At 33.8% G+C, this 20002-nt stretch overlaps 4 protein-coding genes and 1 pseudogene across 9 annotated transcripts; 2 read left to right on the forward strand and 3 right to left on the reverse strand.

Moving 5' to 3' along the window:
- Nucleotides 1–3572: 3572 nt before the first annotated feature.
- On the reverse strand, nucleotides 3573–6989 carry LOC107936038 (protein ETHYLENE INSENSITIVE 3). 2 transcript variants are annotated; one of them, XM_016868681.2, is made up of 3 exons: nucleotides 6735–6988; nucleotides 5998–6133; nucleotides 3573–5890 (listed from the first exon to the last, which is right to left on the reverse strand). In XM_016868681.2, the coding sequence occupies exon 3, from the start codon at nucleotides 5745–5747 to the stop codon at nucleotides 3963–3965; it is 1785 nt and encodes a 594-aa protein (XP_016724170.1). In that variant the 5' UTR covers nucleotides 5748–5890; nucleotides 5998–6133; nucleotides 6735–6988; the 3' UTR covers nucleotides 3573–3962. The 2 variants fall into 2 exon arrangements, with proteins under 2 accessions (XP_016724170.1, XP_016724169.1); XM_016868680.2 differs by lacking the exon at nucleotides 5998–6133 and having other exon boundaries at nucleotides 6735–6989.
- Nucleotides 6990–9366: 2377 nt separating this feature from the next.
- LOC107936059 (ABSCISIC ACID-INSENSITIVE 5-like protein 2) lies at nucleotides 9367–11485 on the forward strand. 4 transcript variants are annotated; one of them, XM_016868706.2, is made up of 4 exons: nucleotides 9367–9550; nucleotides 10041–10835; nucleotides 10932–11003; nucleotides 11115–11485. In XM_016868706.2, the coding sequence occupies exons 2-4, from the start codon at nucleotides 10071–10073 to the stop codon at nucleotides 11190–11192; spliced, it is 915 nt and encodes a 304-aa protein (XP_016724195.1). In that variant the 5' UTR covers nucleotides 9367–9550; nucleotides 10041–10070; the 3' UTR covers nucleotides 11193–11485. The 4 variants fall into 4 exon arrangements, 3 of the variants coding, with proteins under 3 accessions (XP_016724195.1, XP_040965607.1, XP_016724194.1); XM_016868705.2 differs by having other exon boundaries at nucleotides 9372–9550; nucleotides 9996–10835; XM_041109673.1 differs by having other exon boundaries at nucleotides 9367–10835.
- On the reverse strand, nucleotides 11457–13516 carry LOC107936060 (oligoribonuclease). 2 transcript variants are annotated; one of them, XM_041109675.1, is made up of 8 exons: nucleotides 13296–13516; nucleotides 12972–13088; nucleotides 12752–12828; nucleotides 12440–12521; nucleotides 12281–12336; nucleotides 12042–12128; nucleotides 11818–11908; nucleotides 11457–11710 (listed from the first exon to the last, which is right to left on the reverse strand). In XM_041109675.1, the coding sequence occupies exons 1-8, from the start codon at nucleotides 13378–13380 to the stop codon at nucleotides 11592–11594; spliced, it is 714 nt and encodes a 237-aa protein (XP_040965609.1). In that variant the 5' UTR covers nucleotides 13381–13516; the 3' UTR covers nucleotides 11457–11591. The 2 variants fall into 2 exon arrangements, with proteins under 2 accessions (XP_040965609.1, XP_040965608.1); XM_041109674.1 differs by having other exon boundaries at nucleotides 12972–13110.
- Nucleotides 13517–14843: 1327 nt separating this feature from the next.
- Nucleotides 14844–17543, forward strand: LOC107936069 (yrdC domain-containing protein, mitochondrial). The gene is made up of 5 exons (XM_016868717.2): nucleotides 14844–14987; nucleotides 15261–15495; nucleotides 16613–16788; nucleotides 16888–17179; nucleotides 17269–17543. The coding sequence occupies exons 1-5, from the start codon at nucleotides 14924–14926 to the stop codon at nucleotides 17333–17335; spliced, it is 834 nt and encodes a 277-aa protein (XP_016724206.1). The 5' UTR covers nucleotides 14844–14923; the 3' UTR covers nucleotides 17336–17543.
- An 888-nt stretch (nucleotides 17544–18431) lies between these two features.
- Nucleotides 18432–19271, reverse strand: LOC107936070 (60S ribosomal protein L12-3-like; annotated as a pseudogene).
- Nucleotides 19272–20002: the final 731 nt, after the last annotated feature.

Raw genomic sequence — 20002 nt, forward strand, 5'->3', positions numbered from 1 at the left:
CCTTCTATTAACAATTTAATCCATTCTTATTGTTAAAAGCTGGTGTTTGTACGTTAGCACAGGGTACACGTGCACGCCATATGTAATTGTTTGGTTATTTTGTTAGTCATGCTAATATTTAACATAAATGATCAATTTACTTTTTAATCTAATGTATGTGGACTAATTTATCAATTTTATGAATCTTATGACACTTTCACTTAATTGTAGTATATTAAGTTTTGATATAATTAATCTGGAATGAAATAATGCATTTAAAAGATAATTAAGTATTAAAAATTTGAAAAAATTACTTATTATAAGATAATAATGAAATCGTAGTTTTAGTCATTATAAGATAACACGTACTTAAACTTTAAAAAATAAAGTAAATATAAGACATCATATTAATTCTGGTTCACGTGCTATTTAAAAGTTTTTATTTAAGATTAAATCATTTGAGAGTTACAAAATGATTATTAAATTTTTCGGGAATTTTTATTTAAGTTATTAAATTATTTGAAAGTTTGCATTTAAATCATTAATTTATCTGAAAGTCTTTAAGTCATTGAGCTATTAAAAACGTTATTATATAGCCTTCTTTATTTGTGTTGCATGCACTAATAAAAAACTTACAATTTCTTTTTCTTTTACAGTTAAGTTTTTTTTTAATGAAATAGTTTTAAATATCATAAATCTGCGTATTAAAATCTAAATAGTTTTATTCTCCAATCTCCGATGTTGATCGTCAAAATGACTTTGATCTATGGTATATTATTCTACTCATCAATGGATATTGACCTATCATACCGGTCGTCGAATTATCGCTTAGAGCTCGCTACCTAGACTTCTTTTTAAAAATAACTTAACAGCCCAGTGACTTAAAAAAAATTTAAATAGTTCAGCTACTTAAATGGGAACTTTTCAATAATCCAGTGACCATTTTGTGACTCTTTAAAGTTAAGTGATTAAAACATAAACTTACTAATAATTTAATGATTTTGGGAGTAGTTTACCCATTCCAATTTAATATAAATTTCAATTGATGAAATCTTATAAAATCTTATTTATCATCAATTAAGTTCCAATTTAAGGAACAAAAGTACAACCTTAATATTAAAATTGGAACATTGCTTATATTTATTGAAAAAATAAAAACCTTTCAATAATTATAAAAAAGTCGGTAGCTTTGTCATAGATCTGTCCATGGGCCGGGCCGTGCCGGGCCCGGAAAAATTTTTGGCCCACCTCCTAGGCCCGAGCCCGGCCCGGCCCGAAGTATGGGCCTAAAATTTTGCCCAGGCTAGGGAAAAATATCATAAGCCCGAGCCCGGCCCATTTTTTAATAAACATTAAAAATTTATTTTAAAAATAAAAAATAAAAATATTTTAAAAGTATTTTAAAATTAAAAAATAAAAATAAAAAATATATATTTATTCCAAAAAAGTGGTGCCCGAGACCTGACCCGTTTTTTAAACGGGCCTCATTTTTTTTGCCCAAGCCCATATTTCGAGCCTATATTTTTACCCGAACTCTCCCATATTTCGGGCGGGCCGTCGGGCCGGGCCGGGCTGCCCGGCCCATGGACAGGTCTACAGCTTTGATAAGCAAAATCTTTTTTTTTTTAATTTAATAAAAAGAAGTCAAAAGGTTTAGACTTTAAACTAAATATTAAAGCTTTAGAAAATGAAAATGTCAAATTAATATTAAATTGAAACCTTTTTTTATTATTCATTTGATGACAGCTAAAACTGATTATGTATATGAAATAACTTTATTATTTATCCCATGTAATCTATTTACATATTTTAATATCAAATTAATATTAAAATAATTTTTTTAATCCGCACCAAAACAACATATTTAATAAAGAAAATATATCAAAATACCTCTTATTCCTCTGTTTCCATATCACATACAAATATGCACTCCAAGCAAGCTTGAGTATAGCAACAAGTAAGGGATTTCCTCTAAGTTTCAATATTGCCCAAGCTAACTCTTGCTTCCAATTCTCAGAGTCCTATGAATGGAGCAAATGTGCAAAATTGATTGCCACACCTTCCTTGAAAAATTGCACTCAAAGAAATGTGATCACGTCTCTCTGCAGTATTCATACAAAAAAAAAAAACAAGTATCAACCGAAATTCCAAAAGTAAGCAACCGAAAATTTTGTTTGGTTGCTTGATTGTTCTGAAAAGTAATGAAATAATTTCGGTTTTTGTTGCTGTAGAAAATTAAGAAAAAAATTTGCGGATTTGTGCATATGGTGATATTATATAATAAAAGATTCAAATGTTGATGATATTAATATTGAAATTTTTATGTTGCAGATAAACAAAAAAAATATTTTGAACTAATTATAGAGAAATCTCTAGCTTTAATTAAAAGTAAAAAGAATGTCATTCAACAATCCATTTGTGTGGATTAACAGAATTTTCAATAGCAGTGACCAATTCAAGTAATTATCTTAATTAATATAGTTAAATTGGCAAAATAAATTTTTAAAGTGACCAAAATAGAAACAATGTTTTTTAAAATGACCCGTGGTAAAATTTACCCTTAATTTCAAAATAACTCCTTTCGAATCACAAATTCGCAATATTTACCATATATATTTTTTAAAATTTCAATTACGTCTTTCTTTAGAAAAAAAATGTAAACTCAGCAATGAAAGCAACACCACACCAAACCAAGTGTCGTTCTTATCTTTTCGATTCCTTTTCCCCCTAATTTTTTTTTATTTTTTCCCGACAGATTTTAATAGATTTACTAATGCGTAAATCCATATAATTAGCTACTTAAACATAAATATAATATAAATTATTAATTAAGTAAATGTTATTTAGATTTTTTTGACATATTAAACATATTATTCTTATATGTCATATATATTTTTAAATTATTTTTATAATTTATAAATTATTAACTAACTTAACATATTAGAAAAATAGTGTTATATTAGCATGAAGTACAAATGAATTGCTACACGAATTGTCATACCAACATCATTAAAAAATTAATTTTTCAGTTAATATTTTAGTTAAAAAAACAATTTGACTCTTTTTAAAATATTAATAGTTTAATTTAACTTTGAAAAAAAAAACCAAATTGACAAAATATATAAATATTGATAACTAAATTTATTATTATCCTAATTTATTTAACATTTCATGTATTCCTATCATATTAGCTTGGGTTTTTGTAAAGAATATACTAAATTAAAAAATTATTTAGATAAATTTGCAAAAAATTAGAGAAAAATACTACCATAACAGTTACCGAATTTAGTATGATATTAAGGGTCTATTTGGAGAGATATTTACCTACAATCATTTTTGTCTTCTATTACAATATTATTATAATATCTAACATTATCGGCACTACTATTTTATATTAAGCACAAGTAAAATTTGTCAATATGATAATAAACCCACCACCTAACAGATTTTTTCTTTAAAAATTTGTCAAGCTTCGATGAATCGCCGTTACATGCCACATGTCACTACATACAAAGGCAAACTAAAGGAGACCGAGTCAACCGAGTCATTTTCCGCCATCAAAGACGGTGGGTGAAAGTGCACACACGTGGGAATGGTCCTACAACTACAAGATTTGCATTAAAAACACACAAAACAACAGTTCCAATACAAATATGTATCCCCCCCCCAATGACTTCATTACAAGACAAAACAACACTCATTATCAGATTCCTACCCCAACATGTAATAATAATGGTAGAAAACTGATAAAAAAACAGTGAACATGAAAGAACAAAAAACCAGACACCTAACTTATTTATAAGACAAAGTCACATTCTATGTATAAAATCAGTTCCCCATATATGATAAACCTGCTAAAACTTGTTAAAACTTCTATTACTACACGGACAAGCTTGAAAAAATACGATAACGATGAAACACACGATACGGGGCTCAGTAGGGTTGAGTCGGGTACGGTTTCAGTTTCAGCCTTGAGATTGTTACTAGAACCAGATTGAGACATCTTGTTTTGGCATGGTGTCCACTCCAACAGCTTGGAGATCATCATTGTAATCAAATGAAGACAAATCGAATGGAGAGCCGAACATCAGTTTGAAACTGTTGTTGTTGTTGTAGGTGGTCTCGAATGGAGAATTCGAGGTCTTCAACCGGTCGAATTGAGCTTCCCCTTGTGGTAAAATCTGGTTATTAGCCGGTATGTTGGACTCATTGAAGAAGGAAAGGCCTTGACCACGGAAGAACTCGTCCTGTTGCTGTTGGGTTTTCAGCTGAAGAAGATTTTGACCTTCCGTGACTGGATTTTTAATGGGACTCGCATTCTTGTTGGCTTGAACATTGTTGTCGTATATCGACATGAGGTCACTGATCATTTTCTGTCCATCTTCCGGAACTCCGAGCCCTGATAGATCGAATGGTGTTGAGACAGAAGTAATAGACGGTGCTGCCGGCTTCGGTTGCGCAAATGGTGGAGGGAAAATGACCGGTTTCACATCATTTATGTTAAAATTCGAACCACCGAACTCTGCAGACGAGTTTCTATGTGGACAAGTTAGTTGATGATTGTCCCTGGCAGTCCGGTCAAGAAAACCCAATTGGAGTTCACTATAAGGACATTGGAGGAACTCACAAGTGTGGATCCTGTGTTCGATGTTTATATCATCAGACGGTTTCCTCTTTCGTAAGAAATCCAAATTAACAGGAAAAGATGGTTGCTGGATGACCCTATTCAGATTCCCGGGTTTGCACTCTTGCACATCAAAGTTAGGCTCATCTACGACCCCTTCTACATCATACTCATTGCAGTCATTTATAACCAACGATCCACTTCCGCCACTCGAGGACAAAGGTGGGCAAGAATCGGGATAAAGCTCTCGAGCCAATGCTTCCTCCTGGTTAATGATAGCGAGCCAAGTTGCGCTTTCTTTTGCAGTCATCTTGTCCTGTAAGCACTTAGACTGTCGTACAAGCTTACGGATCTTGGCAATATCGGGTGAGATATGCTTGATTACGGCTGTAAGAACCCCAACTTTCCAAGCCTTTTTCAAATCATGGGGTTTCTTATAAGAAGGAGGGCCTTGATCTTTTGGTAACCCGAGTTGCGGCCACCATTCCTCGGTTCCCGTAGGCCACCACGGCGGAGGAACACCTTTCTCTAAGGGAAACCGCCTCTGAGGTGGATCGCAGTGCTGCATCAGTGCAGATAAAAGAGAACCAAGAGTTGTATCTTGAAGTTCTTGTAAAGTGTGCGGTGTAGGACCGATCAAGTTACACCCATCATTGTTCCCGGGAATCGCATTATCCGCCTGGTACTTCGCGATAGCAGCAGGACCATTACGATCAAACCTCACTTTATCCTTCCACCATTCTCGAAGATTGTCTGATGCCCCAGTTACCGGCTTTCCCTTTTCCGGAATAATCCCATAAACAAAACCTTGAGCCTTACACACTTCCATCATCTTCAACATGTACTTCAATATCCCGTCTTGCGCCCTCGACATCTTCTTCCTCCTTGCTTGTTCTTGCGACTGGCGTTGTTTGGCTGTATCAACCCCGTCCTTTCCCTTACTTTGATCTTTAAGCCGTTTCAATAGCATTTTGTCCCTCCACACCCTCCTCTCAAGTTCATCAACATCAATCTCTTCATCACTATAATCGTCATCAACCGCTGCATCCATTTCAACCTGTGAAGCAGCTGTCACATCCTTTTCCCCAAAAGCACCGAAGAAATCCATATCCCCACAAATCCCCATCTCCTCGAACATCATCATCGTTCCAATACAGGACTCAGAATAAATCCGAAACTCGAGGAAATCTCCGAAATCAACTGAAGCTTCGAGTTTCTACTAGTATCTGTTACAACTTAGAACTGATATAACCTCAAATCATCCAATAACCAAAGGACTCCATTAACCTGTATATACATATAAAACATTAAAGCATTAACATGAATCAAAGACAAGTTCGGTTTTAGCCGTTACTCGGAATTCCAGTGTAAATGTCAGAAATGAGTATACCGACATGGATATATGAAAAAACAGTCAGAGTAACATAGACCATAGCTCCTAAACCCTAAACAAGTCCAGCTTTCTCCGCCGTCTATGTTACACGGAATCCGGTGTAAACGTCGGAAATGAGTATACCAACACGTACATATCTATATACGAAAAAAAATAAGAGTCGGAGTAACATAAACCATAGCTCATATACCCTAAACATTAAATACAATACAATTTAGGGGGAAAAGGGATCATCAGATAAAATTCAGATCTCAATATGATTAATTAAACGAAAATGATTAAGTTGAATCGAAATTACAGAAAATAAGCTTAAAATTGATTGGATCTGATACAACAAGGATATCAACTTTATCAATCATTATCAAAAGCTATGATTAAAAAAAGTAAAAAAACTCCAAAGAAAATCAAATTTTAATTAAAAGAAGTACCGAAATTGATAATCAGAACTTCTTTTTCAATCAATAACATGATACAATAAACAAAGCAATAAAAAACAGCCAATTAAAAAAAAACCCAAATCAGAAAATTAGCAGGGAATAAAAAAGAAAAACAAACCCACATCAGAAAATAAGAAGAAGAAGAAGAAGAACCGACACATAGAATATCAAAACATCAATTCAATGAATTAAAAAAGAAAACCCATATCAGAAAATTAGTGGGAGAAAAACTGAAAGACAGTACTGAAAATCAAGTCATCTACAAGGATCCATTCAAAAAACCCAGTCCAATAACACTTACCAGAAGGGAAAAAGTAGCTCAAAGACGCCATTTAGGCAACACTGAGAAGACTATGAGAAGAACAAAAGCATAGACACAGAGAGAGAATAATGGATGAATAAAGATAATAATTGTAGAAAAAGGGGAAGGGGGGTGGCTGCTTTAGCTTGCTTCCCCTGTTGATGATTTTGAAAAGACAAAAGAGATGGAAAGTGGGAGCAACTATTGGGGATTCGTATATAAAATAAAATAATTATTAGTATGTAATAGAATCGAAGTTTGGAGTGGTAAAGGGACATTGGATTAAATAGTGGAAAAGACGGAAAGTGTTCAGTTTAAGGGAGAATGTAAGATTTACTCCTTAATTTGACAATTGTTTTCATTTTGGTCTATACTGGTTTTGGGATTTGGCAGTATTTCTCAATTTGGTCCTTGAACTTGAATTTTATTATGGTATGATGATGTGGCACTATTAGATTGTGTCAAGCCATCACTTGATTTATTTAATTTTTAAAAAAATTTAAGTATATATATATTTTTAATTTGAAAAAATTTGTCAAGTTTTGGGATTAATATGGACCAAAAAAATATTTAGGGACTAAGTTAGAAAATGTTGTGAAGTTAAAGGACTAAATGTTGCTTTATCTCTTAATTAGTAAAAAAAATAAAAGAAAAGGAAAGAAGAAACTGCGGTGAAATCGAGAAGAAAGTAAAAGGTTTAATTCTTTTTCAGTCCCTGTACGTTTTATATAGTTAAAATTTAATCTCTTTTACTTTTAATTTCAAAATTTTAGTCCTCAATTTTTTTGATTTAATAATTAAATCCCAATTGATAACATCATCATAGAAACCACTTTAAATTGAATTATGTATCATTTTAAAATTTTTAAAAAAATTGCGATATTGACTTCCACTTTACTTCTAACTAACAGTATTGAAGAATCTTAAAATCCTAAGTTTAGAATCGAAAACCTTACAATACCTAATTCAACATTTTCATTTGTTTATTTAGTCTTACACGCGTATTAATACCGGTCATATGAATAACTTTTTTTTACGTAATCTAATTTATCAAACTCCTTTAACAGTATTACCAATTAAACTTTAATTATTATATTAAGAGATTAGATGAACTAAATTCATAGGATTAAAAATTTAAAAAAACTAAACTTTAAATGTATAAAAGGTACAAGGAGTAAGAGAGCAATTAAACCGAAAGTAAATTAAGAGGTCAGATTAACCCAATCTAATTCTTGATGTAGACGTTTTTTTCTAAAATAATTTAATAGACAAAAAATAATAGCAGAGTGGGGACCAAGTAGGTCTTGGTTAATGGAAAGCATTAAATTAAGGCATGGAGGCAGGCATTGGTCTTCATCCAATGTTTTCTTCCTTTATTACAGGAGTCTCTTACCTTTTTTTCTAATTTTATTTTCTTTATTCTTTTTCATCGTGTTTACAATTAAGTGGAATAATTTTAATTATTTTATTGAAAACAACTGTGAATTCTCTTAATTCCTACAATACTTTTTGGAATTCAGTTTATCAATCCATATGCTTATTATTTTAAATTTTTAAGGGATTAAATTAAAATTTTACCATCTTAAGAGGTCAATGTATAATTTTATTATTTAAATAATTTATAATTTTAAAAATGTAAAGGGACTAGAACGATATTTTTTCATTTTGGGGCCACGGCCTCTGCCCGCCCTACCCTCCATTTGTGAATAGGTTCACACGTATTTAAACTTAATTGATACGATATTTCAAAATTCAATTAAAGCATTTGTAATTTTTATTCAATATATTTTATACAAATGACTGAAAAGAAGTCAAAGATCACCATGTTGTGAAAACGATGTAAGGATGTAAAATGAGACATCCGTGCTCGTAAACTATTCATACTCAATTTAGAAAAATATACTTATTTTGGTAATTTTTGAGTAAAACTCGAGCTATCGATCATATCAAATTAAAATTTTAGTAATACTTAACTTGAATAATTTGTGAGACTTAACGAGTTTTTTATTTTTAATATATATTTTAAATATTCTATTATAAAATTGTATTTTTACCTTTAATATATATTACGGGTAAGCTACACTAGTAGTCACCAACTATTAATAAATTTCATTTTTAGTCACTTAACTATAAAAAATCACAAAATGATCACTCAATATTTAATATTCTCTTTTCTGGTCATCAATTGACTATGATAACAATTTTTAAATTTGACATAATAGTAACTTTAACCCTCAATATTTATATAATGTGTCAATTTAGTCTTCATCCTAAAAAATCTAACCATTGACATTTACACATTTTATAATTTGATTTTTTTTACTTTCTTTATCCTTTCATTTAAAAAACTAAAAAAAATTACCGACAAAATTTGATTGATAATATATAAAAAATTGAAAAAATAAAAAAAATCTAATATAATATTTTTCATATATTCTTATTATTTTAAAATTAATCCTGAATTTCATAAAGAAAAATAAAACTAAAGAAAAACAAATTACATTATATGTAATTATTAAAAATTAATTTTTTAAACCGAGACTAAATTAATATAATTTATAAATATTAAACATCAAAATTACTATTATTCAATTTAAAAAGTTAGCACAATCATCCAAGTAAAAACCGAAGAGACCTTTAAAACACACAAAAGAAACCCTAAAAAAGGCTCCGATTCCCAGAAAACCGAAATAAAAAGGGACCAATCGCACTTAATATTTCAATAATACGTGGAGTTTTTATGTAACAACAGCTTAGCAAATTTAAAAAAGAAACCCCCCACCCCTTCTGTCTCGATCCAGGATCAGAATTTCCAGGTAATAACATAAGAATTTTCATGGGTATATATTTGTTTTAATTTTAATTAATTACTACTTGTAATTCTTTTTCGAATTTTTAACAGTTAACTTGATTGCTTCAACAATAAATTTCGATTCATCATCTTTATTTTTTTTTCTTCTTGATTAATGGGATTTTAAAAAGATTTTCGGGTTTTAAATTTGCTGGTAATTTTGTAAACTTGCTTTTTTGGGTTTAAGCTGTGAGAAGAAACTAGGTTGAACAGGTAAAACCTAAAGAAAATTAGAAAGTTAATAAGAAGAAGGGGGTGTAAATGTTGGGGAAATGAATAAGAATGATAAGTTTTTTATTGTACTGGCTTATTTGATGTGAATTTCACTTTTTTCTTTCATTTTGGGAATTATTCTATTTTAGGGTTTTTTAGGGATTTTGATTGTTACTAAATTACATTGAAATTTTCAGCCGAAAGGTTTTATGGTATTACGGGTAATTTTTGGGTTTCGGCAGTTTGTATTGATAGGGTTTTGAGAGTTAAGAATGGGGATTCAAACTATGGGATCCCAAAGCAATGGACAACAGTCTCTTTTACAGCCATCTCCATTGGTGAGGCAGAATTCATGGTATAGTCTTACTCTTAATGAAGTTGAAAACCAATTAGGGAACTTGGGGAAGCCTTTAGGTAGTATGAACCTTGATGAGCTTCTTGATAATGTATGGAGTACCGAGTTGAATCCACCGTTAGGGATGAATAATACCGAAAGCATTTCGTCATCTTCTTCATCTCTTCAACGTCAAGCTAGCTTAACCTTGGCTAGAGCTTTGAGTGGTAAGACGGTAGATCAAGTGTGGAGTGAGATACAACAAGGTCAAAAGAGGAGGTACGGTGAGGGGATCAAGGATCAAGAAAGAGAAGCAATGCTCGGCGAAACCACATTGGAGGATTTTTTGGTACAAGCAGGGCTTTTTGTTGCCGAAACATCATTGGATCCTACAATGGAATTTGATAATACCCGTCAGCAAAGTTTGCCACACCAGTTCGGATTGTCACCTACACCATCTATTGGTACATTATCTGATACACCTATGACGAGGCAGAAACGAGATGTATTTGAGAAGAGTATTGAGAGTTTGCCACAGCAATTTGGGTTGTCACCTACCCCGTCTATTGGCACGTTATCGGATACACCTATGACAGGACGGAAAAGAGATGCTCAAGATGCATTTGAGAAGAGTATTGAGAGGAGGTTAAGGAGAAAGATCAAGAACAGGGAATCCGCTGCACGATCACGAGCTAGGAAGCAGGCAAGGGTTTAAACATGTTTTTTGGCTAATTGATATCTCTTAAACTATTTGTTCCCTTTGATTTTATACAGGCATGGTCTTTTGGTTTTTGCATAGGCTTACCACAATGAGCTGGTTAACAAGGTTTCACGATTAGAAGAGGATAATCTAAAGCTCAAAAGAGAGAAGGTATACAATCTTTGCTTGACATTTCTCTGGTTCAACATCCACACCCGAAACATGTTTTTCGGATACTCGAATTTGTGAATTTCATGTTTATTTACTTCTTTATTCTTGCAGGAATTTGATACAAAATCTCAGTGTGAAACATCTGAAACAAGGTATCAGCTTAGAAGAACAAGTTCCGCCTCTTTTTAACTCGTGTTTTCTGCTGTTTTAAGCTCTCCAGTTGGCTTGTTGATGGAGCTTCGTTGTGAATTCATTCCAAGGGTTTGGTATTCTGTACATTTATGATGATCATATGTGTTGGTTTTTACCTTCCTCCGCAAAACTGCCATGTTTATATGTGTTAGGTTATATTTATTCGGCTGAACGACAAGTAAATCGGTGTTGATTAGGCTATAATCCTACCTTTAAAGTAGAAAAAGCTTGGGGAAATAGAAATGTTGTGCAAACATTGACTATGGGAATGCAATAATATTTGCTTTAAACCCTGCATAATGAGAATTCATGCGCCAAAATTACAAACAACTAGTTCAAATGATCTATTACTTCTCAAGAAAGAGTAGCATTTGCATGACTTTGTCAGTCTTTTGTTCACTTCTTCGATTTTGCTTTAAATATCGTCTCTTTGAAGTACTTGAGTTCTAATATGCTCTCTTTGATATCATCCATGGCTCTGTGTTTCTTTTCTTTGAGAGGGGCATTCTCTTGATCTGCATGCAATGACCATTATTGACATGTGTGATTCAATTCGGGTAGCTAATTTGCATGTTTATGTGCATGCACATGCAAATAAATTGTAGTAACGAGCTGGATGTACCTTTAGGATACCAGCGCATGCAAAGGGCCCTGATGCTGCTTACGTCGACAACTACATGAGAGAAAAGACTAGCTAAATCGGGCATGTATTTCTGCAACAAAGGAACCAGACATGAACAGTTAATAAGATCTAACCCTTTGCTATGTTATTGTCTAAGCAACCCTAAACCCGACTCCATGTGATCAGGTTAAAATGAAACTGATATAACTTTAACTTATTATTACCTTTAAGAAAAGAAAATCCATGTAAATAGAATTTCCAGCTATATGAGGTGTGTCTGTACCAACATTTCTCTTCACAAATTCAATGACCTGCATTATCGGAAAAACATAAACCGCAAAACGAAAAAAACCCCCAATAAAACAGTTGCCTCCAAAACTAGAAGTTGGATTACGGAGATTCTTAGAGAACTAAGTTATTAAACCTAATCAAAATAAACCACTTAATGAATACTCTAACTGACCTGTTTTTCGGCTTCTCTTTCACTAACTGTACTTTCGAGCACTTTCTGTGTCAATCCTAGAATAATTTTAAGGTTGTTAGTGATGGTTCTGGATCTATAGATACAATTAAAAAGCAGAAAGATGCTGCCAATAACAGAAAACAATTTATCGTCACATACCACTAGCTCCGTGATGATTTTGACACCATTCCCCCATTCTATCTAAACATTCTTTAGATTGATGGATAACCAGATCAGGACCCTGTAAGATCAAATATACCGAATTACAACTTAGGAATGGTGGAATACCATACGGGGCCTTTTCCTGCACATTAGCCTCCCTTCCCCCCCCCCCACCCACCATTGTTCTATTGATTTAGTCATAAATGAACTTGAGGAAATCCTTTTGAGGACTTTATGAATAACGGGAAAGACATGCTCGAGCATGCAAAGCTCTTCGAGATCTTATAATCAACAAACTTTATGCTTTACCTCCACTGATTTGGTGAGCTTGCCATCGGTGATTATACAAGCTATCTCTAGGATCCTATCAACTTCAATGTCTAAACCTGCATTGCACACCATATGTAAACAAACATGAATTAATAAAGCATAACCCCAATATCCGTGTCGCGTTTACGGGTATCGGGGCATGGGTACGTCGAGAAAAATGAAGTGTGCGGTTTCAAATATGCCTTTGCTATATGCTTACCAGTCATTTCCATGTCAATCCATACAAGAGGTAACTTGTAGTTCTCTGAAAGCAATGATGAATCCGCTTCACTCTGTTTATCTTCAATTGAACCCTTTTCATTGCTTTTGCTCTTACCTTTATCAGATTTCAATAAACACTAAAATAGATATTAAAGGCTTCCATTTTCCATAGAATTAATAAGCTTTTGAGTAAAATTACAGTGAAACCCAGAGTTGAAATGATTTAAAGAAATTCAATTTGTTTACACAGTGATTAATTAAACAAGCCATAAACTAAAGACAGTGCCTGGGTCATTGAAAGAGAGAAGTAGGGTGGCCGGACCTGAAATTGTGGAAGCGGTGGATAGCGGAAGATGGTCGTCGACGTCAATCTCCAGCACTGAAAACGCATTTGAAATGCCGTCCATTCTATTTAGGCTTTGAAGCAATCTGAGACTGGTTTACCGATATGAAAACGGTTTCCCGGCGTCGGACTGAGGTTTCAGTTGAGACCGGAAAATGAAAAATGGTAAATGCAATCGATGCTTCTTTTTCCTTTCAAGGTAAATATTTAACCAAATCCAAAGTATATTTATTAATGGAAAAAATAACATTTAGTCCCTATATTTGTCAACTTTTTCGACTTGATCCTTGAACTTTTCTAAGTTACTACATTGGACCCAAAAAAGATTGTCAAGTTGAAAAGCAAAAAATCTTGTATCATATTTAAATTGTCCTATTAGTGGACATACACGTATTTACAATTTATTTTAAGTAATTTAAACTTTCCATAATTTTTTCTTTTTGGGTTTTTCTAATAGAAAGAGGTTAAAGCTTAAATTTTTTATTTTTTAAATTAGTCTCTCAATTTGACAATTATTCTTATATTGGATTAAAAAATTATTTATGTTAGCCCCTGAACATATTAATTGTTCCCATATTAGGATTTGAACTTTTTTTCAAATTAATCCCTAAACTTTACATTCAACGTTCATTGAGAGGAGCTCGAGCGCCTATCCCAAAGCTTGTGGGGCAGCAAACTTGGTTCCCCTCACTATTGTTGTTGCCTCTTGTACTCTACTAGGATTGTACTTTTTATTAAAATATTATTATTTAACTAACCCTCGTTTAAGTAGAATTTTGTACTGTTTCTCTATATTAGTTAATCTAATTACACAAGTTTTTGAGCGCTGTCGAAAGATAGTTTTAATTTTTTTTTTTGGGAAAAGCTCATAGTTTCCAGATTAGTAAAAGTTTTTCTAACAATTCGAGGTTTGAGGAGACCGTTCGGTATAAAAATGGGAAACAAAAATTTTTATTCTATGTACTTAGTTCGTAAGTAAATTGGGATTCAAAAATAGTATAGTACAGAAGATCATTTGGTACAAAGCCGAGAAATGAGTTAGACATTCTTATACAAAGTACAAGTAACGATTTGGTAAAAGTTTACTACTATAAATATCACAATGTTTGATTTTTAGAAGAAAAAAAATTAAACTTCTGTTGTGCATAAAAACACAAATTTTTAAATTGATGATTTAAACCCTATAAAAATAGAGGCAAAGGGATTGTTCATTAATCAAATTCGAGATTGATGTCAATTGAAGACTAAAATAAAAATCCTAGTCACTCCACAAATGGCTCAATCAACAAATTTAAGCTAACATTTAACACTCGAGCTATGGTTAAGTTGATGAATCACTTGATTAACGCGATAATGATACTTTGAAAAACTTGATTAGAAAGCTTTGAAGTTCCAAATTTAAAGTCTAATTTGAGGACTTATAGTTGAATTAACCCAACTATTTATTTTGAAGCTTTGACTTTTTAGAGTAAATTCAATCACGTGAGAAGCACGTGCCTTTTTTTTTTTCCGTTAACTAGGGCAAAGCTGTAAACGGTCCGACATAGATTTACATAAACAGAACTAAAACACTGTACACTTCAAAAAAAAATATTTGCCGCAGAATTATGAACATTTCCACAAGATTTGGAGCGAAGTTACCTCTTTTAAGCAATCTAGTTCCTATCAGAGGTGCTATTTAATCCACAGTTTAATTGTTAGTCTCTTTCCCATTTTCTCTTATCTTTTTTTCCTAGTTTTCTTCTTTTGTAAAAGTGACCCTTAATTGATGTTCTTCATAATTTGGAGGTTTCTTTGAATAAATGACGAATTTTTTTTATCGAAACTGTGTTTTTTTATATTTTTTTATTCAAATGGTTGGATTTCTTTTTATAATTTTCTGTTACTGTTTCGTTTTAAGCTTAAAAAATTTATGTTTTGAAAGTGTTTGTTGAAATGTCTCAGAGGTGCCCAAGTTGGGGTTCTTGCCGTTTTCGCATCGCAAGAGGGGATTTCGAAGTGGGTTTTCGAAGAAAATGGCTTTGAATGTTGAAAAATACGATGTTGGTGTCGAGAACAAGTTGGAGTTGATTCGTTCTGCAACGGAATCTAATGCTGATGAAGCCATTGAAGCTCTCAAAGCTGGGGAAGTTATTGCAGTGCCTACTGATACACTATATGGATTTGCTTGTGATGCTTGGTATCTTTCTAGTTTATGTAATTTTTTCATTGTACTTGCTTTTTACATGTCAAAAGTATGATAGTGTGCATTTGATCAGTGTTATGTGCTTTAACTGTTCTTACTGTTCCATTGAAATCAACTAAAGGATAAAATGAAAAACGAAAGCATCGATTCAAATTTTTAGCTTCTTAAGCCTGCATTTATAGTTTATTGGTTGATCAATGCGAAGGCAGAAGCCTGTACTAGTAGTAGTCAGATTGCATTTTTCCTCTTTTATTCAAAAAATGGTCAAATTTGTCCCTGTATGTTACATTAAAGAGCAAATCGGTCCTTTCTAATAAAAAGGACATTTATACTGTTAAAAACTGGCACGATTGACAGAATAACTAGATAATTACATGTGGCATGCCACTAATATACAGAGACCATTTTTAACAGTAGAAATTGATAGAATTTTTAACAAAAGGACCAATTTGCTCTTTGACGTAATGTACAATGATTAATTTGCTCATGTTTTGAGTAAAGGGGGCAAATGCAATCCGACTCTTAGTACAAGGGCTTCCATGGTATTCTTACCATAGGAAGGCAAATATGCTAGGAATATAGCTAGATTGCACTTATAGCTGTTCATAGAAGTGAAAAATATGCAAAAATGTGAATATGATTAGTGAGCTATACTTCCAAGTTTATGTGCTTTTTAGCTGTTCTTAATGTTCCATTGAAATGAACAAGAATGTAGGATAAACCAAAAACGAAATCATCGATTCGAATTCTTTTAGCTTCTTAAGCCTGCATTTATAGTTTATGGTAGGGATATAGCTAGATTGCTCCATTCAATCTTATGGCTGAAGGAGAGAAAGAAATTCCGGTTTTATTAATAAAAAATTTCAACTGTTGTTGCCGGGTGAAAACATAATGATTCGTTCATATTGTTCTCTGGAGTTATTGGAATTTATCTAAATGTTTCTTGGAGAATCAGTTCTCAATGACATTATCATATGAAAACCAAGAAGCATTGTTCAATGATTTCCCGATATGAACTTGAAGATAGCCTTTGGTTGTCATTATGTTAGCAAGCTTTAGTTCGATTTATCTAGAGATTTATAAATTTCCTTTAATGGCATCACCCGTGTAGTTCTTCCGAAGCTGTAAATAGGATTTACGACATCAAAGGCCGCAAGCATACCAGTCCTCTTGCGATCTGTGTTGGGGATGTTTCAGACATAGAGCACTTTGCTGTCACAGACCATTTACCTCACGGCTTACTCGATTCTCTCCTGCCGGGACCAGTCACCATTGTACTAGGGCGAGGTTTGTCACCTTTTTCGTGTTTATCAGCTTAGTCGTCACACGCACAACATATTTGTCGGCTAAATATGTAATTTTGATTTGCATGTGAATACTTTTTAGGTGAATCTAGCATCCTTGAGAAGTCCTTGAACCCGGGATTAGACAGTATAGGAGTGCGAGTCCCGGACTCTGACTTCATTAGGATCATTGCCCGCGGTTCCGGAAGTGCACTGGCTCTTACTAGTGCTAATCTAAGTGGGCAGCCTAGTAGTGTGAGCATTAAGGACTTCGAGAACCTTTGGGAACACTGTGCATATGTATACGAAGGTGGTGTGCTACCAGCAGGTCGTGCAGGATCGACAGTTGTTGACCTCACTAAGCCGGGAAAGTATCAGATTCTTAGACCTGGAAGGTGCGGCTACCATTGAATAGAGTACTTCCCTAGTTTTATTTATAATATTGAGAACTCACACATGTTCATATTTTCATTTGTATATCCAGTGCTAAGGAAGAAACTGTTGCTATCCTCGAAAATTATTCTCTTCTTGAAGAAGTGCTGAGCGGTTGAAGTCCAATTTCCGTCGACCATTGTATTTTATGTCGTCTAAACATATTCTTAAGTTCTATTAGATTCCACTTGATGCAATTTCGGATTTCAATTCGAGTAGCTACCGAATAGGACAGTTTGTATAGTCATTACAAATAAGCTTGTATTACATTTTTTCTGGCATATTGTCCGGATTCCGATTATTGAACGACATGGTATGCTTTATTTACTTCACTATCCTCAGCTTAAATTGCTAAATCTTCTCATAAGTCCGATATCCGCTGTCGATATCTGAATAATGGAGTTTAACATTATAACTTTGAATGCTCGATAATTGATTACTGAAGAAATCAAACCTCGGCTAGTTAGAGACTTTCTCTAAAGAATGCTACAATCTCATTTCAACATTGATACAGGAAAAAGGAATTTCCTTGTACATGCTATGCATACATCATGCCTTACGGGATGTGACATGGTAACTGTTATGCATATCGAAATTAAAGATTAAAGCATCAGACCAAGAATCCGAATCCAAAATGGAACATCATGTTACTACGATCAAAAACCATTCAACAAAATCGACACGTTTAGCATTCATCGCGTTGACCCTTTGGGGGTTACAACACCTAAAGAGTCCAAAAGACAGTCCAAGCTCAAAACACATCATAGCACACTCAAGAAGAGGCCGCCCCCATTGAAGCTCAAATTATAACTCGACATGTAGAACTACTATCTCTATCGGTAGTAGTAATGTACATGATCACACAGATAAACTACTCTCTCTATCGAACCTTTACTTTGCCTAAAAGCATCAGAGCACGCCCCAGAGGTGCCCCGATGTGTTCACCCAAGAGCCCGGAGCTCAAAATGACCTTAAATCAACATACCTAACATATCAAGATCCATGTGAGGCCCCAATCCTCCAGATCAGGCCACCCGTCGAAGCTCCGCTCATAGCTCGACATATTGAAACGTTGGGCATCGAAGGAGGAACCCCGATCACCCGAGTAGCAACCACACACACACAAAAGACATCAATACATCATAAAACCAACATCCAAATAGACCAATAGCAACATACAATTTACACATACATAAAAATGCAAACCAATGTGAATGAATCCCTAAATATGCAACCATTTTTTTCATATTCATTTGATACTTGCCAAGCAGAACCAATAGCAAAACTTCAATTTTCCATTTCATTTTCTTGCTTGCCAAACAGAAACACTACCAATAAAAAATTGCATTTTGAAGAGAAAAAAAAACCAGTGGACCCATAGCTGTTAAACTCAAAAGATAAAAATATCCGAAAATTGTTCATATCCTTAAAATTCAACAAAATTTGAAATTAAAAAACAAAATTGCTCACTCCAAAGGAACATCAACATCGCCATCGTCGATTTCCTGCTGCAAATCCCTAGGGTCTTTACCATCAACGGTACACCCAACTGAAACACACGTGCCCAGAATCTCCTTAACCGTACCTTTCAAATCCTTAGCCATTGACCTTGGTCTCATTACCTTAGCGATCTCGATGACGTCGTCGAGGCTGATGTTGCCGTTGTGCTTGATGTTCTTGGTCTTCTTCCTATCCCTCTCCGGTTCCTTCAACGCCTTGATTACTAGCGCCGCCGCGGAAGGGACCACCGTGACTTCGCCTGACGGTTCTGCACCGTGAGCTTGACGGTGACGCGGAGGCCTTTCCATTCCTTGGCGGTTTCTTTGGCGATGTCTTCACCGATCTTTTTGGGGGAAAGACCCAGCGGACCGATCTTCGGGGCTAAGGAACTGGCCGCACCGACTTCGCCGCCGGTGACGCGGACGAAAACGTCGATGACTTGGGTCGGGTCGAACTTGGGCGGCATTGTCGGGCTTGCTCTTAAGAGAAAGGGGCGGCTAGGGTTCTTAAAAATTGAAGAAGAAGAAGTAGAAAAAGACCGAGATTGACAAATATTTTAGGTAGGTTTTTCCAGTTTTAATAAAACCCGGTTTTATTTCTTGGGCCAAGCAATTGACAAGGTTTTTGGTGATTGGGCTTATTGAACTTTTAGTGGGAAAAGAGGTTAATTTTGTTATACATCCCCAAACTATGTCTGAAATTTAAATTGCTCACAAACTTCAGACTTCAAAGTATCAATCGAATCCTCTGTCAACATATCTATTGTCTTGGAGGTTAAATGTTAGCTCATAGCTGACACGTATATCTAGTGGTGAAACGTGGTATTAAGTTTTGAGGTTCTATTAAAATTTTTAAAAATTTTGAGGTTGGTATAATGAGGTTTTTTAAAATAGGGGATCTAATTATAAATTTAAAAAAAGAGAGGGTTTAGTTAAAAATTTTAAAACTTTTATAGAACTTAATTATTTTTTAAAAAAATAGATGTCTAAGTAAAATTTCAAACTTAAAGGGCTTAATTGCAAAATTTTAAATCCTTTAGGGATTCAAAACTCGCTCCTCTTACGTTTCTTCCTTGTGTAAATCTACTATCTGGAAAACTAAGATTTGATGGTATAAATTGATGAAATTGTTGACAAACTGACTAGTTTGCTCTTTGATTTAGCATGTAAGGACTAAATTGTCCAATTTTTTGTAGAGGGAGTAAAATGTAATTCAACTCTTTTGAAGTATTAATTTTGGTGACATGGCTTTTTCTTTATTAAAACATGTGATGACATTATAGATAA

The sequence above is a fragment of the Gossypium hirsutum genome, chromosome D13 (genome assembly GCF_007990345.1).
Source record: "Gossypium hirsutum isolate 1008001.06 chromosome D13, Gossypium_hirsutum_v2.1, whole genome shotgun sequence".
Classification (NCBI taxonomy): domain Eukaryota; kingdom Viridiplantae; phylum Streptophyta; class Magnoliopsida; order Malvales; family Malvaceae; genus Gossypium; species Gossypium hirsutum.